Here is a 25,049-nt window from a genome sequence, read left to right on the forward strand (position 1 = left end):
AACCTAAAAATCAATGTCGAACCAAGTAGGCCCCATTTGCAAACACAGGCTAATTTCCCCAATGGTGGATCTTTGGGAACCGTCGAAAGCTTTGACGTTGATGGCCCCGTCCTTGATCTCATGCAGACCCTTTCCCAATGTTCTTAGTGTTACCAACAGACAAATATTGAGGCTGGACCCTCCATCAATCAGGACCCTAGTGATAAAATAATCTTCATATTGCACGGTGATGTGCAACGCTTTGTTGTGATTCAACCCTTCTGGTGGTAGCTCATCTTCATGAATAGTGATCTTGTGACTTTCCAATACTTGCCCTACCATGTTTGCCATTTCTCCTCCAGTAATGTTGCTCGGTACATATGCCTTACTCAGCACCTTCAACAAGGCATTCTTATGTGCATCAGAACTCTGCAGCAAAGCTAGAATAGAAATCTGTGCCGGTGTTTTGTTCAGCTGATCAATGATTGAGTATTCCTTGGATTGTATCTTTCTCCAGAGATCATCGGGCCCGATTTCAGTGATGGTCGGCCGACCAGAGGCCTTCTTACTCGACTCAGCTAAATGCTCTAGAGTATAAACCCTTCCGGTTCTTGTCATACCCTTTGCCGCAACTGTTTCCCCAAATTTAGCTTTCCTTTTCCTTCTCTCCTTGGCTGTGTAGTCCCAAGGTATGTCATTTGTATGGAACGGTGTTACGACTGACATTGCTACCGGAATGGGCACCTTTACTCCGAACGGAGCATGTGTTTTGGAGGGTGAAACCACAACTTTATACGGTGCGGGTGCGTTTGTTGGAGACCCAAACTCGACCTCAGTTGGCGTTGGCGTCTTTGTAGGGGGGTGCTTCAAACTCAAGTGGTACAGACATGTTTACCTCGGCATCCCCAGAAAGCTGAGTCTGGACTACAATTGGATTGAGGGTGACTATTGGCTTCTTTGGTTCGTCACCTTCTGTGATTAAACCGATCGATCCTTTGAGATCCCAATCATCCTTTATTTCAATCATGTGAACACATCCACCCCTATGGTTCGGCAGAGGGTTGTTGCGGACATTCAGAGTAGGCTCTTTTGCTATAATGATCTTGTTATCGATCAGAGTCTGGATCTTATCTTTCAGAGAGCGGCATTCATCAATGGTATGTCCCTTCATGCCGGAATGGTATGCACATGATTTATTTGGATTGACCCACTGAGAAGGGTTTTCAGGGGTTATAACAGGGATAAGGGTGACATAACCAGCAGCTTTGAGCCTTTCGTACAGCTGGTCAATCGGTTCAGCAATGGCGATATACTGTTTAAGGGGTCTGCGGTCGAAGTTTGGTTAAGGTCTAGGAAAGTTTTGATGTGTGGGAGGTGATTGATAGTGGGATGGCTGGGCATTGTAGGCTTGGTAGACATGTGTGGGTTGGGAATATCTGGGTGAAGTAGGTTGATATGTGGGAGGTGGGGGTGATTGGTAAGTAGGTGGTGGAGTTTGGTAAGAGGGTGCTTGGTAATTTGGGGCAGGCTGATATGTGAGTGGAGGTATAGGATAGGCTTGGTATTTGATAGGGGATTTGGCTCTTTGTGCAACCATTATGGCGCCTATGTCCCTTTTTCTTGGACGTACCACCGGACTATAAAGCCTTATTGGTAGCTTGCAAAGCTTCAAAGTTCGTAACCATACCACTTTTGATGCCCTCTTCAATCCTTTCACCCAGCTTGATAATGTCAGAAAATTTTTGGCTCTCAATCAACATTAGCCATTCATAGTACTGCGGGTCTTGAGCCCGGACAAAAAACTTGTTCATTTGTTCTTCTTCTAAAGCTAGTCTGACCTTAGAAGCTTCTGATCTCCAACGAGTAGCATACTCGCGAAATGTTTTTGTGGGCTTCTTCTTTAAATTCTGAATGTAGAACACATCTGGTGCATTTTTTGTGTTGAACCTGAACCTGTCCATAAAGTTGGACGCCATACTCACCCAGTTCGATCACTTCTTCGGGTCTTGGCTAATGTACCAAGACAAAGCATCTCCCTTTAGACTCCTCATGAAAATCTTCATGCGAATCCTTTCGTCTTTCCCTACTTCGACCAGTTTGTCGCAATATGTTCTCAAGTGGACTCTCGGATCCCCTGTACCATCAAACATCTCAAACTTAGGAGGTTTGTACCCCTCGGACAGTTCGACATCTGGTTGTATGCAAAGATCTTCGTAGTTCAACCCTTCAATCCCCTTACTTCCTTTGACTCCCTGAATTCAACTAGTCAATTTCTTGAGTTCCGCAACCAGGTTCCTGATGAGTGAGTCTTTATCATCAGACTCGGTGTGCTTGAGATAGGTTGGGTGGAGTGTGGCATGGTTTCCACATAGATGGGGGTGTTATGGTGGGCGTGGAAATGGTCATTTGTGGAATTCAGAGGTTTTGGGATGAGTAGTGGAGTATTATTGGAAGTGTGGGAAGTATTGCAGTGGTGGTGAGGAGCGGGATGGTTTTGTGGTTTTGAGATGTTTAGTGGAGGTGTGGGGTTCTGAGCATTTGGGAAATTAATGTCTGGAGTGGTGAGGGAAAATGACAAGTTTGCCAGATTCCGAACCTGATCAAGTTCCTCCTGAAATTTCAACGGTTTCTGCTCGAGTTGGGATGCACTTTCTTTAGATACCTGAGCACCATGAGTGACCTCTGCCCATTCAGTTAAGTTTTCCTTTCTAGTGTTGTTCAAATCTTCCATTTTTCCTTTGTTCTTGCTTCTGTTAGGAGGAGGAGTGGGTGGAGGGCCCTTTGATCTTGTGGAATATGATGACGATGCCAGAGTGCACGAACTAACCTTTGGAGAGGGGAGTAAATAAACAAAAAGTAAAAACAAAAAGGTAACAAGTCAGTGAGGATTATAAGAAAGTGTTGCGATATTTAAACACATAGTGCAAGAATGTAAATCGTGTCCTACATTGGGAGCCTTATTGTGCCCGAGGTCGGCCTAGCGACAAATTGATTTGGAGAACTTAGAATGCTAAATGCCTCATTTTATTGATAAAAAGCAGACGAATCCTAAAACGACGCTAAATAACAGGGAATAAAATGTCCCTAGTGATCATTGGCTTTATTACATTTCATAAAGTAAAAGAAAAACTCCTATCTATTTGGTCCCAGAAGGACCTTCCTCAGGTTGAACGCTCTCGTTGATCAAATACTCCAGTTCGCATAGGTTCACTAGTAAAAATGCCTTTGTCAGGTGTTCTCCTTCATTTCCCTCGGCGTTCTGGTAGTCGGTGACTCTTTTCCTCACTTTTCCTTCCAATTCCAGCAGACTATACTCCAGATATTCCAACTTTTCGCCAGCTTTGGCGGCCCTCTCTTTCCACTCATTGATTTGGTCATTTGTTGGAAGACTCCTCCACCAATCTAGCAAGAGTGAGGATATGCTAACCATACTGAAGTTGGGGACCTCGTTCTTCATTTTCTACAAAACAGAAGGGTTAAGACCCTACCCCTACCAGACTCGACAATTTAACATCAACAATTAGCATGAAGCATTTAGTTCTCCAAATAAATACATAGAACGTGGTAGTGTCCGTTTGGGTTTTGGGGAAACCCAGTGGACTTTGGACAAGGCTATCTTAAAGAGTCATTATGCGGACAACATAACTGACTCGGCAAGGTTTGACCATGATGCATGCACAATTTAAATAGAGTAATGTTTCTATGGGGTTTTAGACTGTTACCCTTGAGCGGACAACTCAAGGGGGAAAGGCACGGAACCGTCGACTACACCGTTGATCGACTGGTTTTACCGCAAATATGCCTTTTTCGGATTTAAAGGGTGATAATATCGGAAGAGCGCAACCACTCATTATAAGCGTTGCTATGGTATTTTGTTTGGCACGAGTGGAATATGATGTTGAAAACATACTTATGCAATAATTAGAAACAAGTTGTCACGTATTTGCACGTTCATAAAGTAATAATTACAATAATTTAAAACTGTAATAAAGGAGTGCAGTAAAGGAAAGCAGTAAAAGAAATAAGGGAAAGAAACAAGAGACAAGTTAGTTTTTGCAGTAGAAGAGAGAATTAAATGCTTAAAGGTATTAAACAAATAAGGCACATAAGAAATATAAAGTCACAGTAATAGCTTGAAATGGTAGAAGCCTAAAAGTATCCCCAGCAGAGTCGCCACGCTGTCGCGCCCCTTTTTTCTCATGAAATCGGGTTTATGATATTTGGGAGGACAACTCGTTCCCTTTTGGGAATTGGGTTTGAATTGAAGAGCCGCCACCTAATGATTTGAGTGCATTAGGACACTAAGGAAGGTTCGATTTGAACAACCATAGATTGGGTAAGAGCTTGAAATTATCACAAGGGGAAGGTACACCCCTCAGAATTCACTAGTGTGGTTCTCGGCTAAGCTATTGTTGTGACTTAAGTGCAAATAACACATAGGCAAACAAAGACTTCAAATAAGAGGGGATTTTCACGTAATGGTTGCAAGAAAAAGTAACTAAAAGGAGTTGATTTTCTTAAAAGAAATGGTTAAAAAGAGATTTAAGAGAGAAACTAAGAGAACAAAGGGAAGGGGGTCCTAGGTTTATTAATAATATGGATCACCCCACACAACACCCGGTAATCACTCCTCAATAAGGGGCTACACGATATGTTATCGCATGGTCATCATATCCATATCTACCCTTTCCCACCCCGTTGAGGTATTAAAGTGCGGAATGGTCTCCTTTACTTATTGCATGCTATTACCCACCCCAACCTTATCAGTCCCGGAGGCATTTAGGACTACTAATCCTAAAGGGGAGGGATATTAGGCTTATTTGTGGTTTCAAAAGGTAAAAATACTAAGGCGACAAACATAACATATATGCCAAGTATGGGGAAGCATATAAACAAATGAAAAGGCTCAAACAGACCTCCTTTAAGTAGAGAAAAGCAAGTAGTTAGCATGACTTACACGTACTATTTAGGGTTTGATTAAACTTAAAGGATCGAGGAAGACTGTTTTATTACATAGTTCATATAAGAAGCCCGAGTCAGGCCTGCCTGCTGGTTGTAGTATATAAAATCTGCTTTAGTTTATAAATTGTCCTATGGCTTGCCTAAGTATTAGACGAAAACCCTATAGGCATGATATCTACTGATTCTAGAAACAATGAAGTAAACATGAATACCTACTGATTAAAAAAATCATTTGTTATTAAAGAAAGGCGAGTTTTAGCAAAATAGCACAAGTTGTTGTGACTGGTTTTAGACTCATAAGCGAGTGAAGAGATTCAAATTTGTTTAAAGCTCCTATAGGCATGCTTTCTATGTGTTTTCGATTTTGGACACTTTTATAAACATAGTAAAAAATGCAGAAATCCTATAGGCATGACATCTAAATGTTGAACTTCGTTTAAGCCTATGAACATGATATCTAAATGCAGTTAGTTATTTAAGCCCTATAAACAGGTTTGCCTAGTGACAGATGCATATGCAGGATTCAGATTTCCAGTTAACTATGAGCATGGTATCTATATGAGAGATGCAGAAATTTAACTATAGGAAGGATATCCATATGAATGTAGAATTTCAGAAACCTATAGGTAGGATATCTATATGGGTGCAGAATTCCTTATGGACATGGTATCTATACATGAGAATGCAGAAATCTTTATAGACATGGTATCTATTTGAGAATGCAGAAATTCTTATAGACATGGTATATTTATGAGAATGCAATATTCCTATAGACATGGTATCTATATGAGAATGCAAGATTCCTATAGACATGGTATCTATATGAGAATGCAGAAATCCTTAAACTCCTATAGGCAGGTTATCTACCCCTTTTTGCATACATAATTAACCCTCCCTTTTCACTAACTATCGCCGAAAGTTTTATTACAAAGTTATTACAATCCAGAAAAGTAAAGTAAGGAAAATACATCAGAAATTAGAAAGTACAACCAAAGAGAGCCTGATTCAGACTTCCTGTCTGAAGTATGAAGTAAACCAACTCCAAGAGGTCATATTTCAATGCCTTTCTACTATTTGGGGTGTGTCAGAATTCCCTAAGAGTCCCATATGAACTCCGGGCAGTGCTTACACCCAAATGTATCACGGATTAAGCTTTAGTGCAGTGTGGATGGGCCAGCCCTTAGGTGTCCAAGTTCAAAGGGAACTCAAGGTCCCAAGGCAAGGCTCACAATATGGGGGCGGAACTTAAGGACTAAGAGAGAGTGCAAGTGCAGAAGTGAAATTCTGAAAGAGGAAAGGGAAAAGGGAATAACTTAAAATCAGTGCACATAGGGGTATAGGGGAGTGGGGGAATTTGCAAGAACACAAGAAGAGAAGGCTGATGGGCACACCCAACAATGGGATATGCTGGCACACCCTCTCGCTTATTTAGAGGTTAAGATCCCATTGGTTCAAAACTTAGTTCATGGACAACAACTCATATTGCCATGCCCTAAGTCACCACTCACAAACACATAGGGGTAATGGGATAGGGAGCAAAGATTCACAACAGGAACAGGCAGTAGAACATAGGCATACTAAGCTAAATGTCGAACTCTATAGAAAACAATAGACTAGACATGGATACAAAGACTGTAAGTAAACACATTTGTGATGCTGAAACTTAAATTAGGACATACCAGTTTCAATGAAATAAGTAGAAAAAACAGTAGTCTTGTAAAAGCCAAAGTGCAAACAGGATGACAGAATACTATAAGTGTGAGTTCAGAAGAGATTGTGAAATTGTGAAGTCTGAAGTGTGTGTTTGTGAAAAGGGTCATGCCTTTTATAGTGTAGAAAGCAGGCAGAAATAAGGTAAGAAAATAGTTTGAAAACGGATTGTCAATCAATTACACAAGGCTTCCTTTAATTAAGGGATTTAGATTCAAAACGAGTAAAATCATTTAATGAAAGGAATTGACTAAACACTTTGTGTAAAGCATGAAATTGAGGGCAAATACAAAAAGGTTATCTAAGGATAGGGTTTTGACAGTACACGGTTTGTGCAAATAAGTTAAGGGAGTCAATTATCAGCCAGTAAATCACAAGGTCTGAGATTTTGTATGAAAGAACCAAGTCAGAAAAGATGAAGAAGGGTTTTACTTAAGTCGAGTCACAGAGGAAATCAGTAAAAGATGGAAAGAAATCAATCAAACTATATTCAGACGGAAGTTTGCACTAATTACAAATTTGAAAACTATTTAGAGGAAAATTCATCATATATAAAGAGCATGTGAGCATGAAAGAAGACTGTCGTGTAAATCAGTAATAAAAATCCAGTGTAAAAGAGTTTAGCAAAAAGTTCAGCATTGTATGAAAACAAAGGTGTCCAAACTCAGTTCAGAGACTCAAAGTCAGTCTGAAAGAGTTAAGGGTTCTAAAATAAAACCCTAGTTCAATCAAACCTCGACAGAACCCCCAAATTCTAGGGTTTCCACCTTGAATCAAGTACAGAGATGAGGAGGCAAGTAGTCGAATCGAAACATGTTTAGAGGTTTCAGAAAAGAACTAAAACTTCTAACATGCTTCTACCAGCAACCGAACTCATGAATAACATGTAAATACAGTAGAGAGGTTCAAAGCAAACAGAGTAAAGAAACTAATTTGAAATATGATGAGAAAAGACTGATAAGAACAGTAGAAGAAAGTATGCTTAAGAAGATCCTTTTAAAAGAGACTTAACCAAAGTTCAATAGAAGAAAAATAGTAAGACCACTTAAGAATACGGTAGAAGAATACAGTAGGCGAAACATACCAGAATATATTAGAAGAAAATAACGGGACATAGTAGAAAAACATTCAAGAACATAGTATAGAAAGCACAGTAGAAGAACATGCAAGAGCGGAATATAGAAAGCACAGTAGAAGAACATACATGGTAGAAGAAAAACATAGAACACAGTAGAGGCAAATACACACAAAAGAAAAGGAAAAGAAAGTCAGAGAAACACTTAAGCATTTTCAGAAAACCCTAGATCGTAAAATAAAGACTTTGAAAAGTAATTTTTTTGAAAGAAAAGTTAGGGAAATCGTTAGAAAACTCAAGTGGAGCATAAATAAACAATAGATTTAAAAGAAAAATTAGAGAGAACCTCGAAGGGTTAGGGTTTCGAAAGAACCCTAGAAATCAGAAAGGCTTCGAAAGGTCACTGATCTGAGTCGGAGAGATCAGAATCAAGCTCAAAACACCATGGTACGCCGGAGCAAGGCCGGAGATGACTCTGGAACCTTGAATCGATAGAGGTCTGGGTGCAAACCTTCGAGGCCTGGCCTCGAATCTTCAGGTATCAGGTGTGTAAGAGAAAGGGGAGGTGAGTATAGGGCCCTCACAGCTTGGGAAGCCATGGTTTCCGGTGGGTTTTGAGGTGGAAGATGGTGAGAGGCGGCTAGGGTTAGGGAAAGTTTGAGAGAGTTTGAGAGAGGAGAGGGGTTTCAGAGGCGGCGGGTGAATGAAAATGATTTTAGGGTTGGGGTGTTTGTGAGTTAAAAAAGGAAAGGGGGAATTGTGGCCATTGATCAAAATGATCAACGACCTGGATCAAAAGGGGAGCCGGGCGGGTTGAATTAAACAGGTCAGGGGTCGGGTAATTTGAAATTGCAATTGGGTTCAATTGGGGGGGGGTTGATTTTGCTACAATTGAAATGAAATAGGGCTAGTATTTAAATAGCCATTTTTCCCCTTTTCATTTTATAAAAAATAGTAAATGATTTCTTGGAAATAAATTAAAGGTACTAAATTAATTAACAACATATAAATATTAAATTAAAAATACTGGAATCAATTTTGTAATTATAAACGCAATTAAATCTTACAATAGGCTAAAATTGCAATTATATGCAATTTAGTTTTATAAATACTAAATGAATTTGTAAGAATGTGTAAAAATTACCTTAGCTATATTTTGGTATAAATATGAGAATAAAATAAGTTTATCACCAAAATGATAATTTGAGGAATAATTATTGGTTTTTGTACTGCTAAAATAGGGCAATAAATTGATTTAAAAATCTTTAAAAAAAATTAGGTACAACACTAAAATATTTGGACACACTTATATATGCATACATATGCTATTATGAAAGTATTTTGCATGTAAACATATACAGGAAAAAATTGGGTATCAACACCGTTATGTCTTCATCAATGACCCTCGTAATTGATATTAAATGAGGGCTCGATCCTAGGACCTCCTTCACTAGACACAACTATAAATAGTGAGCTCAGTTATCATTGTAGAGGAGACGAATTGTCTGGCAAACTTACACTACATTCTATACAAAACTTAATACAATTTTACTTTTTTTGCTTTTTGATTTCATCGTTGCTGTGCCTGGAAACCTTGTTCCCGAAACTGTCATCTGATGTTTCATCTACATTTTATGACTAAGTATTGCATAATTATGTACTTATTTTATTATTTTCAGGATCAAATTAGTTTACTTGTCTAGAAATCACGTATAAATTTAACTGTACCATTTTACGGGTAATTAGTTTGGCACCCACCGTGGGGCCTAGATAGTCGTGCAATTAAATTGATCCTTCCCTTTTTTACTAATGTGCTTTGATTATTTTGTGTTCGAAAAGATCATAAGAAATCACAGATAACACTGTTAACAACACGCACAACCTCGAGGTTCGAGGAGATCAACCTCACTTCGAGGACTCAATCAGTGACACTCGCAATAAGGGGAATGGCGCCACACCGGTGCATGATAGGCAGTATCCTCGAGAGACGACTCCCGATGATGCTGATGAGGAGCATGTTGTTTATGTGGTAAGGGTCTTGCGAGAGCAACAAGCGATCCTTCTAGGCCATCTCACGCGATAGAATAAGGTTTTGACGGAGTTGAAGCAGGCACTGTCGGGGGATTCGAATAATGCAAATAGACGAGATCCAATTCGCCCTGGTGTTCCCGCAAACCAAACAACGCAGCAGGTCGACAACAACACTCTAGGTGTGAAGTTGGCTCCGATGGGGCTGGGGGAGCGAATCCGGTCTGAATAACGAGAACGATCCTTTTAAGAATGAACTTTTACGGTTTATGAGGGAAGTAAAAGCTCGCATGGACCAAATCCCGGGCGCTCCACAAGTACTGAAGGTCCCAGATTCCAAAAAGTATACTCAATTGTCATAAAAGCCAAGTGTTGCACCATAATTAATCCTGAAGCGGTTTCAAATGCTTGAAGTGCCAAAGTATGACGAAACTTCAAAACCTCAGAAGCATATTACCACATACACAACGACGGTAAAAGGAAATGATCTAGCTCCTCACGAAATTGAACCTGTGTTGTTAAAGAAATTTGGAGAAACTCTCACGAGGGGAGCTTTGACATGGTATTCACTGTTACCCAAGCATTCTATAGATTCCTTTAAAATGCTAGCGGACTCTTTCATCAAGGATCATGCCGGGGCCAGAAAAGTACAAGCCCGGAAGGCTGATATATTCAGGATTACGCAGGGAGAGCCCGAGTTATTACGAGAGTTCATTACCCGATTCCAGAAGGAATGAACGTTGCTCCTGGCTATACAGGATGAATGGGCAGTTGAGGCATTCATCAAAGGACTGAAACCGAGAAGTTCGAACGCCTCCTGGAAGTTGAAGGAAAGCTTGCTTGAGTTTCAAGCAAAGACTTGGGCGGATATCCATAGCCGGTACGAGACAAAAATTAGGATCAAAGATGATTAGGTTGGTTTTCCATCATCGTCCAAAGGACGGGATAAGAACAGAGAAAAATAAAAACATGATTACAACACGAACAAATAGACTTTGAGGGATCAGTTTTGCCCTATGAGCGGACTAAAGGTCATGGCAGAGGCTTATGGATAGCAGACAAGTTCATCGACAGAAGGACCAATCACGGTCGGAACAACAAATCACTGTAGGATAAAGAAACGTCAGGGTCACAGGATCCTTTTTACCACAAGTTATCGGAATACAACTTTAACGTCAGTGTAGTGGAATTGGTGTTAGCCATAAGAAACATCAAAGAGGAACGATTCTCGAGACTGATGAGATCTGATCCCATCTAGAGGGATCCCAACTTATGGTGTGAATACCATAGAATGAATAGCCACCGGATAGGGGACTGCTAGCACCTTCGGGAAGAAGTGGCAACACTATTGAAGAATGGTCACCTCAGAGAGTTCTTAAGTGATCGAGCTAATAACAATTATGGTCGTAATAAAGACAACGCAAAACCCTCAAAAGCAGGAGAAGAGCCTCCACGCCAAACAATTAATATGATCTTTGGAGGGAATGAGATTAACGGGGTTACCTTTCAGCAGCAAAGAAGACGAAAGTATCGATAACTCATAGTAAAAGACTCACGGGAAGACGATATCACCTTTACAGAGGAGGACATAGACGGATTGCTGCTACCGCATAACGATACAATGGTAATCTCTTTAAATATGTTAGATTTTAATATTAAACGTGTTCTAGTGGATCCAATAAGTTCGGCTAATATCATACAATGGAGAGTATTGGAGCAAGCTAAACTCATCGGAAGCATTATTCAGGTCACAAAGCTCCTAGCTGGATTCAACCTCGCGAGCATGATAAACCGGGGTGAGATTTTATTAATCATGAACGCTGAAGGAGTAATGAAAACAACCCTTTTCCAGTTAGTAGATGGAGACATGGGATACAATATCATCCTGGGAAAGTTGTGGTTACACAAGATGAAAACTGTGCCCTCAACATATTACCAATTGTTGAAGTTTCCAATGCCCGAAGGAATCAAGCAGATAAGGAGGGATCAACCGACAACAAGAGAGATGAATGCAATTTCGGTCTCCAGTAAGAAAGGAAAGGAACATGAGAACTAGTAATTACAGGAACTGACACCTACTCCCCTACCAGAAAAAGTGAGCTCGAGGACAGAGGCGTAGGGACACTATTAGGTGTCGAGATATTTCCAAGTTACAGAAGAGATGGATGCAACGAAGTCCAAGGCAGAAGAACCGGAGCAAGTTGCATTGTTCGAAGAATTCCTAGAAAGGAAATTCCACTTGGGGACGGGACTGCACCCGGAGCTCATGTCTGCCTTTATCGAATTTCTTAAATTTAATGCTAATTATTTTGTATGGTCGCACGAGGATATGACAAGTATCCTGATGGAGGTAGACATGCACAAGTTAAGCTTGGATCCCAACATACCTCCAGTAAGACAAAAGAAGCGCCCTATTGCCGAAGCTAGGAATCAATTTGTCAAAGAAGAGGTAACCCACTTGCTTAATATCCGTTCTATCTGAGAGGTAAGATATCCAGATTGGCTAGCTAATGTAGTAGTAGTTCCTAAGAAGAATAATAAATTCTGCATATGTGTAGATTATAAGGATCTTAATAAGGTATCCTAAAAGACTCTTTCCCGCTGCCAAATATCGATCAAATGATTGATGCCACGGTCGGGCACGAGTTAATGAGTTTCTTCGATGTTTATTCTAGATACAACCAAATCAAAATGAACCCGGAAGATCAAGAAAAGACTTCGTTTATAATGCATTTTGGTACATATTGTTACGCTGTGATGCACTTCGGGTTGAAAAACACCGGAGCCACTTATCAACGGCTCGTGAACAGTATGTTTGAAAATCAAATAGGGAAAACTATGGAATTTTATATAGAGATATGCTCGTTAAGTCTTTGAATGCAGGTGACCACCTTAAGCATCTGCAAGAAACTTTCGACATCCTGAGGAAGCATAATATGAAACCTAAACCTGGGAAGTGCTCATTCGGGGTTAGTTCTGGTAAGTTTCTGGGATTTCTGGTCCCAAAAGGGGAATTGAGGTGAACCCCGACAAAATCAAGGTCATAGAAGACATCCCAGATCAACTATCAAACGTAAAGGAAGTCCAATGACTCACGGGAAGATTGGCAGCTTTGAGCAGGTTCATTTCCTGATCATCAGAAAAATGTCATCGCTTCTTCACACTGCTCAAAAAGAAAAATAATTTCGAATGGACATGGAGTGCCAACAGACTTTGAGGAATTTGAATAAGTACTTGTCAAGCCCTCCATTGCTTTCAAAACCAAAAGAATGTGAAACGTTACTAATTTACTTCGCGGTCTCTGAAGTTGCGGTAAGTGCGGTTTTTGTCCGAGAGGAAGAGGTACGCAATCTCCTATTTAATATGTTAGCAAAATTTTAATGGGAGCAAAAATCTGCTACCCACATTTGGAGTAACTGGCCTTAGCCCTCGTAGTTGCCGCTCGGAAGCTTAGGCCCTACTTCCAATGCCACCCGATAGCCGTGGTGACTATTTCCCTTGGCAAAACATTCTCCATAAACCCGATTTCTCGGGAAGGTTGCCTGAATCCTACATGTCGAACATCCTTAAGCATGCGTTTAAGATATAAACGTGAATAACATACATGAGGGAAATCTATCCAAAAGACATATGTACATATATATATATATATATATATATATATATATATATATATATATATATATATATATATATATATATATGGATACAATGGGCAATCCGACAAGGCTGCTATAGACAACTATATACCCAAAACTGAAAGTCGACAAGGCCACATACTATCCAGCTATACATAACTGTCTACAGACCTCTAATAGAAATACAAATGTACAAAGACAATATTGAGCCACGTCATACCCATATATATATATATATATATATATATATACAAGCATATCGTACCAAAATCAAAAGCAGCTACAGATCAAGTGGAGCACGCCAACTCTCGCTGATCAAGGATCCTAAGAAAGGGGACCATCAGCTTGCCTACCTACACCTGCGGGCATGAAACGTAGGCCCAGGAAATAGGGCGTCAGTACGAATAATGTACTGAGTATGTAAAGCATGAAAATTAGTACATAAAAGACATAGATGAAACATGGAATAAAGAAATCCATTTGTAAGTCTGAATAACTTTATAAATTCTGAAACATTTATAATGTCATGCATGTGCATATAAATGTCGTGTCATGCATAGGAATAGGTGTACATAACATCATCAAGCCTCTGAGGGCATCCCACCGTATCGTCTCGGCCACTTTGAGCAACATCATCAACATATACCAACTGATCAGGTGGTGGTGCGTATATAACGCCGTAACCTTTTTTCCATATCCCATATACATACATATATATATATATATATATATATATATATATATATATATATATATATATATATATATATATATATATATATATATATACATATAAATACGCGTATATAACGTCATATGGTCATGGGTCAATGTACATGTATAAATAAATGAAATGCATGTAAATATGTTAATAATCTCAATATTCCTTTCGGATAAACTTTATCAACTGCGTATTATTCTGAGACCCATGAACAAAAGATATAATAATATATCACATGGGGAATGAAAAACATAGAGACCCCTAATATTTCTATGAATAGAATCGTTTATAAAAACTGTGTGCTTGCTCGTTTCTTCTGTATAATTTGGATCATGCCAAAAATCAAGAAGGGATAGCCTTAACATACCTGGAGTAGGGAAAAATCCGTATGATATTCTTGGAAAAGGTTACACCGTACTCCCTTAGAATCACAAAATCTCACGTTGCTACTGTGCTAAGAAATCTTGTTGGTTGAAGAAATCATATTTTAGCATTAGAAATGAAGAAATCACGTCTGGTTGTAGTGCTTTTCAATTATCAAGTACTATCTAACGTTTTTGATTGAAAGAATGTCTAGTGTTTTGATTGTAGAAATGGATAATGTTTTGATTGTAGTGATTGTATACAAAGTATAAAAAATAAGGTGTCTTGAAATTATTGTGGTATGTTGCCACCTAACCACAAATGACCAAGAGTCATTTGTTTGGTTAGGTGCCTTGCTTCCACGTGGGGGTTGGGGGATTTTTAATCTTTATCCAACTTATTAGTTAATTAGGTAATGTTCCGTTACCCGGTAATTAACCAATTACCTGCATAATTAAGAATTGTCTCAAATTACTTAAAATTCTACATATTTTTAATATAATTTATACATCATACTATCGTGGTCATATGATACCTTGTATGGTAATACTCCATAAATATCAGGTATTATAGCTCGGACCGTATTTTATCCCAAATCGACAACCTATACCGAAACTCGTTTTATTTCATTCGTGTATCTTTTACCCTTCATGGCACTTACTTATCGCTTGTTATAAATAGCATAAATACGTTAACCTCAAGATAATCTCATTCCCCCGTCGACGTCGATTAACTGAAGATGAAACTTCAACGTACGAAAACGCGAGATGTAACATCCTTCCCCCTTTAGAAACATTCATCCTCGAATGTTTAACTCCCCGGGAACTATATAAATTTGGCAAAGACGCCATCGTAACAATATTACTACCAAATATTCCTTTAGAAACACAATAATTTAACGCCACATAGGACCACAATCATCAATAACGACAATGGCCTCACACTACCAATGACAATAACTAACACAAAGAATCCATACATGTACCTTAAGGTTGTGATGTCTCAGTCAGACCCTTCTTTGAAGGAGGAAATAAGTAGGGATATCTAGACTTCATGTCTTCTTCAGCCTCCCAGGTCTTCCACATTGTTATTTCTCCAAAGTACTTTCACCGAAGCTACGTCTTTAGTTCTCAATCTCCGAACCTGTTTGTCTAATATAGCAATGAGAGTTTCTTCATATGATAGCTGCTCTGTGACCTGCACATCGTCAACCAACACGATTTTGGAAGGATCTCTGATACATTTACGGAGCATAGACACATGAAAGACTGGATGTACAAACTCCAAGTCCGAAGGCAAGTCTAATTCATATGCTACCTAGCCTACCTTGTATATGATCCTATATGGTCCAATGTACCGAGGGCAAAGTTTTCTTTTCTTACCGAACCTTATAGCGCCTTTCATCTGTGATACTTTTAGGAATACCTAATCGTCAACATGAAACAACAAGTCTCGTCGTCGATTATCCTCATAAGACTTATGACGGCTTTGAGCTGCTAATAGCCTTCCTTGTATAAGCTTAATTTTCTCGATTGCTTGCTTTACCAATTCTGGTTCTACTAACGTAGCTTCCCCAACATCGAACCATCCTACAGGCAACATACACTTCCGTCTGTAAAGAGCTTCATATGGAGCCATCTGAATAGTGTAATGATACCTATTATTATATGCGAACTCAATAAGCGGTAGATGATCATCCCAGTTACCCTTGTAGTATATCACACAAGCCCTTAACATATCTTTAAGAGTCTGAATAGTACGCTCAGCCTGTCCGTCTGTTTGGGGATGGAATGTTGTACTACGACTTACCTAAGTCCTCAATCCCCTTTGGAAGGACCTCCAGAAGTTAGCTATAAATTGAGCTCCTCTATCCAAGATAATAGATATAGTGACACCATGCAGTCGTACTATCTCCTTAATATAAAGCCTTGCATAATCCTTTGCAGAATATGTAGTCCTAACGGGCAAAATATGAGCTAACTTTGTAAGCCTATCAACAATCACACATATTGAATCGAACTTACGCTGGGTACGAGGTAAGCCTACAATGAAATCCATATTGATTACTTCCCATTTCCAAGTCGGAATCTCCATAGCCTGTAATAATCCACTGGGTTTTTAATGCTCAATCTTCACCTGCTGATAGTTAGGACACTGAGCAACAAACTCTACTATATCCTTTTTCATTTTGTTCCACCAATATACTTCCCTGATATCATGATACATCTTTATCGCTCCGGGATGGATAGAATAACGAGAATATTGAGTTTCTCCCATAACCTGCCGACGTAGCCCTACAACATTAGGGACACATAATCGTCCTCGATATCTGAGGACCCTATCTCCTGTAATTTCAAACGGTGTCTTCTCTTTCTGAGGGGTGGTATCCCTATAATGAACTAACAGAGGATCCTCGCACTGGCATTCCTTTACTGTAGTTACTAACGAGGATGTTGCCATATACTCAATAGTAATTCCAATATCACATGAGTCTAGTAATCGAACTCCAAGATTAGCTAGCTGATGAATCTCATGGGCTATTCTCCTCTTTTTTGGTTGTGAATATGACAGGCTACCCATAGATCTATGGCTGAGGGCGTCGACTACCATGTTCCCCTTCCCCGGATGGTATAAAATATCAACATCATAGTCTTTAAATAGCTCCAACCATCTCCTTTGACGTAAATTCAATTCTTTTTGCCTAAAGATATACTGAAGGCTCTTATGATCCGTATAGGTATCAACACGAATGCCATACAAGTAGTGCCTCCACATCTTTAGTGCATGAATCACCGCGGCTAACGCTAAATCGTGGGTCGGATAGTTCTTCTCGTGCTTTATTAGTTGTCTAGAAGCATAAGCTACAACCTTACCATGCTGCATCATCACACAATCCAATCCAACGCCTGGAGCAACACAGTAGATAACGTAACCATCGGTCCCTTCTGGGAGCGTTAGAACTGGTGTTGAGGTTAATTTGTCCTTCAGTGCCTGGAAACTCCGTTTGCAAGCATCAGTCCATTGAAACTTTGCTCCCTTCTGAGTCAAGTTTGTTAAAGGTGCTGAAAGGGAAGAAAATCCCTCTACAAATCTTCTGTAATAACCTACCAAACCGAGAAATCTACGAACCTCTGTCAGTGTTGTGGGTCTAGGCCAAGTCTTTACTACCTCAATCTTTTGTGTATCCACCCGGATGCCTTTACCCGAAATGATATGCCCAAGGATAGCTACAGAGTTCAACCAGAATTCACATTTAGAGAATTTTGCATACAACTTCCCTTTTTATAGAACTCTGAGCACAGTACGCAAATGATCTGTATGCTCAACCTCTGAACGAGAATACACCAATATATCATTGATAAATACAATTACGAACAGATATAAAAAGGGCCTGAACACACGATTCATCAAATCCATAAATACTGCTAGGGCATTGGTTAAACGGAAGGACATAACATGAAACTCAAAGTGCCTGTATCTGGTCCTAAATGATGTCTTCAGAATATCTTCTTCCTTAACCCTTACCTGATGATACCCGGACCTCAAGTCTATCTTTGAAAAACACTTGGCAACTTGCAACTGATCAAATAAATCATCAATCCTAGGGAATGAGTACTTATTCTTGATTGTCACCTTATTCAACTGTCTATAATCAATACACATCCGTAAGGAACCATCTTTCTTCCTCACAAATAACATAGGTGCTCCCCACGGTGATGTACTAGGCCTGATAAAGCCTTTTTCAAGCAAGTCCTTTAGTTGTTCCTTCAATTATTTCAACTCTGGGGGGCCATTCTATAGGGAGGAATAGATATTGGATGAGTATCTGGTAGTAGGTCAATAGCAAACTCAATTTCTTGTTCTGGCGAAAGACCCGGAAGCTCATTGGGAAAAATATCGGGAAACTCTTTAACCACAGGGATGGACTGGATGGTTGGTGACTCTACTTCCACATCCTGAAGCCGAACTAAGTGATAAATACAGCCCTTTCTGATCATTTTCCTTGCCTTGAGATAGGAAATATATCTTCCTCTTGGCGACGCCGTATTACCTTTCCAATCCAAAACAAGCTCCTCTGGAAATTGAAATCGGACTATCTTTGATCTACAATCAACGTTGGCATGACAATAAGCCAACCAATCCATATCCATTATAACATCAACTTCTACCATATCTAACTCGATTAAGTCTGCTACAGTAGATCGACTATGAATTACTATTATACAACCCCTATATACTCGCTTAGCTATCACTGAGTCCCCAACAGGCGTAGACACCTCAAAAGGTTTAACCAATTCAGGTTTTATTCCAATCTTACTAGCAACCAATGAAGTAACATATGATAAGGTGGAACCTGGGTCAATTAGTGCATATACATTATATGAGGAGACTGATAATATACCTGTAACAACATTAGACGATGAATCCCGATCATGTCGTCCTGGCAACGTATAAATACGGTTCTGAGGACCGCTCGAGTTAGATGTTCTTCCTATGCCTCTACCACGACTCATTGATGCTTGTCAACCTTTCCTAGGGGGCGTACTAATGATGACAAACCAGCTACAGATCTTGATGGCTTAGTTGTGCTTCCGTCACCTCTCGTCGGATAATCCCTCATAACGTGGCCTGGATAACCACAAGTATAGCAAACACCCAATCCCATACGGTACTGCCCGGCATGCTTCTTACCACACTGAGCACATCGTAGTAAGGGCTTCCTTATCTGACTTGACTCACCCCTATACGCTGAACCTAAAGCCCTGGAATTCTAACCAAGCCCTGAATACGTGGAATGATCAAATCCCTTATCGCCAAACTAAGAGGGTGCATTAGCCAATGGATAGGCTGGAAACCTCGGGTACTGTTGTCTCTAACCACCTCGAAACTCACCAGAAGGACTCAAAGACCTCGCTCTCTTATTCTGGGCCCTATTATGCTTACGATCGACCCTCTGTTTCTGCTTACGCTCCTCTACACCCTGATCGTAATATCCATGTCTGGCTGAAGTGAGACTGACATACAATAGTTAAGCAAGTGCGGCTCTAATCCTATCACGAACAATGAACCCGATCCTCCATCTTAGATACAATAGTGGGAGCATACCTAGCCAATAAATCAAACTGAAGACTGTACTCCCGAATACTCATGTTACCTTGACGAAGGGTTAAGAACCTATCAACTCTGGTCCGTCTAAGCTTTGGTGGCAGATAATGGCAAAGAAAAGCTTCTGTAAACTCCTGCCATACTGATGGAGGGGCATTCTCACCTCTTGACAACTCCCAAGACTCGTACCAATTAACTGCAACATCCTGAAGTCTATAGGCAACTAGCTCAACTGACTCAGTCGTAGTGGCCTTTATTACCCTCAATGTCCTCTGCATTCTATCGATAAATACCTGAGGGTCTTCATTTGGATCTGCCTCAATGAATACTGGAGGGTCCAAATTAAGTAAATCACGAACCCTCGCACTGACGGACCTATCTGCATGACCAATACCTACTTCCTGATGCCGAGCCTACACGGCTACTAATCGAGTTAATAGCTGAATAGGCTGAATAGCATCTCTTATCACTTGACCCGATGTATCTGGCAGAAGGGCTGAACATATAGGGGCGAGCGCTGGAGCTGGTGCCCTTCGGGGCTCTTCTAGAGAGGGCGGGGTATATGAAGTCTAAGATGGAATCTCACTATGAGAATCTTTCCGAGCCCTGGTAATTTGTGGCGCTCAATTAGTAGTCTCACCAGCCACGGGCTTTCCCTTCTGGAAGGATGTAGTCTTCGAAAGAATTGCTGAAAATGTAACATATTGTTAGGAATATGAATTCTTATATCGTACGATCTAAGATAAAAAGAGAGGATAACATCCTATATGTCTTGCAGCCTCCTGTCTACGAGTGTGGTACACAACACACCCATAAACAAGACTCTACTAGACACGGTCTGTAGACAACCCTAGGACAGAACTACTCTGATAATACTTTTGTCATGACCCAAACCGATAGGCCGCGACGGCTGTCCGAATCCTACATGTAGAATATCCTTAAGCATGCGTTTAAGATATAAACATGAATAACATACGTGAGTGAAATCTATCCAAAATACATATGTACATATATATTCGAAATACAGTGGGCAAGCCGGCAAGGCTGCTATAGACAACTATATACTCAAAACTGAAAGCCCACAAGGCCACATACTATCCAACTATACATAACTGTCTACAGACCTCTAATAGAAATACAACTGTACAAAGACGGGACCGAGTATGTATATATATATATATAGAATATCGTACCAAAATCAAAAGCAGCTACGGATCAAGTGGAGCACGCCAACTCTCGCTAATCAAGGATCCTAAGAAGGGGAACTGTCGGCTTGCCTACCTACACCTGCGAGCATGAAATGTAGGCCCCGGGAAATAGGGAATCAGTACGAATAATGTACTCAGTATGTAAGGCATGAAAATCAGTACATAAAAGACATAGATGAAACATGGAATAAAGGAATCCATCTGTAAGTCTGAGTAACTTTGTAAATTCTGAAACATTTATATTGTCATGCACGTGCATATAAATGTCGTGTTGTGCATAGGTATAGGTGTACATAACATCATCAAGCCTCTGAGGGCATCTCATCATATCGTCTCGGCCACTGTGGGCAACATCATCAACATATACCAACTGATCAGGTGGTCGTGCGTATATAACGTCGTAACCTTTTTCCCATATCCCATATACATACATACATATATATATATATATATATATATATATATATATAACATATAAATACGCGTATATAACGCCATCTGGTTATGCGTCAATGTACATGTATAAATGAATGAAATGCATGAAAATATGTTAATAATCTCAATATTTGTTTCGGATAAACTTTATCAACTGCGTATTATTCTGGGGAATCAAGAACATACAGAACCCTAGTATTTCTATGAATAGAGTCATTTATGAAAACTATGTGTTTGCTTGTTTCTTCTTTATAATTTGGATAATACCAAAAAGAAAGAAGGGATAGCCTTAACATACCTAGAGTAGGAAAATATTCGTATGATATTCTTGAAAAAGGTTGCACCGTACTCCCTTAGAATCAAAAAATCTCACGTTGCTACTGTGCTAAGAAATCTTGTTGGTTGAAGAAATCATGTTGTAGCATTAGAAATGAAGAAATCACATCTGGTTGTAGTGCTTTTTAATTATCAAGCACTGGCTAATGTTTTTGATTGTAAGAATGTCTTGTGTTTTGATTGTATGAATGACTAATGTTTTGATTGTAGTGATTGTATACAAAGTATAAAAAATGAGGTGTCTTGAAATTATTGTGGTATGTTGCCACCTAACCATAAATGACCAAGAGTCATTTGTTTGGTTAGGTGCCTTGCTGCCATGTGGGGGTTAGGGGGGGGGGGATTTTTAATCTTTATCCAACTTATTAGTTAATTAGGCAATGTACCCTTACCCGGTAATTAATCAATTACAAGTATAATTAAGAATTATCTCAAATTACTTAAAATTCTACTTATTTTTAATATACTTTATACATCATACTATCGTGGTCATATGGTACCTTGTATGGCACTAGTCCATAAATATCGGGGATTATAGCTTGGACCATATTTTATCCCAAATCAACAACCATCAATGAAACTCATTTTCTTTAATTCGTGTATCATTTACCCTTCATGGCATTTACTTATCGCTTGTTATAAATAGCATATATACGTTAACCTCAAGATAATCTCATCCCCGCGTCTACGTCGATTAACTGAGAACGAAACTTTAACATACAAAAATGCAAGATGTAACAGAAATGAGCGAATTCGACATAGAATATAAACCAAGGATTGCAATTAAGTCACAAATCTTGACCGACTTTGTGGCCGATTTCAGTTTGGGATTACTGCCTATCGGAATTGACATCGAGGGTTTGGACCTTATACATGGACGGAGCTTCCAATGTGAAAGGGTCTAGGGTCAAAATAGTCTTAATCAAGCCTTCGGGGAAAACCCTAAGGCAAGTCATCAGAACGGCCCCTCTAACAAACAATAAATCAAGTATGAAGCTTGTCGCGCTCCCTTTTTCCTCGCGGAGTCCGGGTTTCAAAATTTTGGGACAGCTCATTTCCTTTTGAAAATCGGGTATGAAATTTGAATAGTCGCCACCTAACGGAGTTAAGGTTTGTTAGGGCACCTAGAGCAAATAACTCATAAACTGGTTTGCATAACCAGAGATTGGGTACGGGCTTAAAATAATCTTGAGGGGAAGGTGTTAGGCACCCCTCAAGGTCCACAACGGTGGGTCCCGACCAAACTCGAATTAGGTTAATTAATCTTATAAGCAAACAAAGCAATTTAGACAAATAGATATTATGTTTAAAACAAGGAGTAAAGGGGTCCTAGGTTTTTAGCCTATAGGATCACTTTTGTGCAATACTTGGTAATCGTCCTCAAGTTGGGGTGCTACATATAGCATTAGCGCACAGATCATCATATCCTTTACTACCTGATTACCCTCCCCTTAATTATTGTTACCTAAGCGCTCTAATAGTATCCAGTATGTGCCTTATGTGTGCATTACCCGTCCCTTTCCTGTGGCCCTGGAGTTGTTTAGGACCTCTATTGAAGGAAGTTCTAGACTCACCTATGTTGTTTAAAAAGGAGAAAACTAAGCGGCAAACAAAAGTCAGTTAGGGCTATCACATAAAGGTGCAATTAAAGGCTCATATATACCTCCACAAATAGACAAACAATTAAACGCCTCAAATAAAGAGTTTTAAATGATTTAAAAGTCCTATAGCAGGATATCTAGATGAGCACAACATATGCAACAATTTTATTGAAGCGGGGAAGTAAATACCTAATCAGTTTGCCTGCTGATTTTATTACTTCCTGAATCTGGGCAGTTCCAAGACACAGGAAAATAGTAGTTTTAAAACCCAGAACTCAATCAGCCTACAAGATTGCCTAAATGATAACCAGACAAGATTTTTTATAAATCGGGTGTCTAAGCTGTAAACTGATTACTAATTTTAGCAGTTGATTTTATCTTAAACCCTGTAGGCATGATTTCTAAGTGCAGGAGTTGATTCAAAAAAAAACCTTATAGACATGACATCTAAACGCAAAAATTGCTGCAATTTTATAAGCATGGTTTATAGAATGCAGAACTATTTTACAACCTTTGGACATGGTATCTAAATGCAGGAACTGATTTAAAACCCTATAGGCATGATATCTAGATGCAGGAACCGATTTAAAACCTTATAAGTATGATATCTGAATGTAGGAACTAATTTTAACACTTATTTGCATGAATGACTAAGTGTGAAGACTAATTTCTATATGTGTTTCCTATAGGCATGATTTCTAGGCGAGTAAAACATCAATCAATTGCTAAGAAAACTTAACAACGAAATTCCTAGAAACATGATTTCTAATACGCACACGAAGGTTTCGAAGACATAATTATCGATGTAAAATTGAGAAACGACTTAAAAGCAGGTTTTCTAATGATGTGAATGATGAAAATTTAGGATTTAAAGAATTAGATGAGTCATATAGGCATGGTTTCTAATGCACATAAGTAAACAAACATCGTAGCAACCTATAAGCATGATTTCTACCTGTTCCCAACAAAATATATATAAGATCCCTCCCTGTTTTACTAATAACCCCAATATCTGTTTTATAAGGAATTATTATTACAAACCAAATACAAATGAATTACAGAATGAAACTGCTATACTATAAAGAGACTGGATAGGCCCAAAAGTAATCCTAGAAGCCAGGCCTTCAACCAAGTCTGAAACATGCCAATATTCTCATAGAACACCCAATGGTCTTATGGTGTATCAAAGTTCCCAAGGGCCTCAGCAACCCCGGGTAATGCTCACACCAGAAAACTTTAAAGAAACATCTTTGTGAGCAAGTTTTGGAGAGCCAGCCCTAGTGTATCAGAGTTCAGAGGAGTCTCATGGACTCCTAGGTAGTGCTCACACTAGAGGGGAAGGATCCTAGATGTTCTAAGAGTAGGAGTTGAAAACAGTTTGGATTTTTAGGGTAAATAGGAACAAACAGAGTCAATTCAACACTTGGGATTCAAACAAAGATTCCAGCAACCAAACAGTAGACAGAAATATGATTACAATCACTTCAAGCAAAGTTTCACATTGGCTAGATTCAACTTGGTTCATTAATTACTACTAGATGGTCATATGGACATGTATTAAACAAAGAATATCAGGCTGGGATCAGACTACCATTCAGACAGTCATGCAGAAAGGTAGCAGAAGTTAGAAGCATAGAAACCATGAACTAATCAGGAACCTGCTAGGGGTGAACAATTTAAACTGGACAGGAAGCATGCTAGTTGAGAAACAAGTAGACAAGGGTTTAATTACATAAAAACAAGTATGTAGACATGCTGAAAACAGGAAACACATAGGCCTAGTTAAATAGAAGTGGACATGCTGATTAGAATCAATGAACATGGAGCACATGGTTCTAATTCGATAGAAGTATGCATGCTAATAACAGGGAGGACACAAATTCAATC

General features: G+C 39.4%; 2 protein-coding genes across 2 annotated transcripts; one reads left to right on the plus strand and one right to left on the minus strand.

Annotated features, from left to right (window-relative positions):
- The first annotated feature begins 11,375 nt into the window (after positions 1-11,375).
- On the plus strand, positions 11,376-11,810 carry LOC104212070 (uncharacterized). Its single transcript, XM_009761251.1, has one exon. The coding sequence runs from the start codon at positions 11,376-11,378 to the stop codon at positions 11,808-11,810; it is 435 nt and encodes a 144-aa protein (XP_009759553.1).
- A 4,091-nt stretch (positions 11,811-15,901) lies between these two features.
- Positions 15,902-16,213, minus strand: LOC138884374 (uncharacterized). The gene has a single exon (XM_070165566.1). The coding sequence runs from the start codon at positions 16,211-16,213 to the stop codon at positions 15,902-15,904; it is 312 nt and encodes a 103-aa protein (XP_070021667.1).
- Positions 16,214-25,049: the final 8,836 nt, after the last annotated feature.

Source organism: Nicotiana sylvestris, chromosome 2 (genome assembly GCF_000393655.2).
Source record: "Nicotiana sylvestris chromosome 2, ASM39365v2, whole genome shotgun sequence".
Classification (NCBI taxonomy): domain Eukaryota; kingdom Viridiplantae; phylum Streptophyta; class Magnoliopsida; order Solanales; family Solanaceae; genus Nicotiana; species Nicotiana sylvestris.

Excerpts from the sequence above, each read along its gene's own strand:
- LOC104212070 (XM_009761251.1), top strand. The coding sequence starts at position 11,376 with ATGGTAATCTCTTTAAATATGTTAGATTTTAATATTAAACGTGTTCTA.
- LOC138884374 (XM_070165566.1), bottom strand. The coding sequence starts at position 16,213 with ATGTTAAGGGCTTGTGTGATATACTACAAGGGTAACTGGGATGATCAT.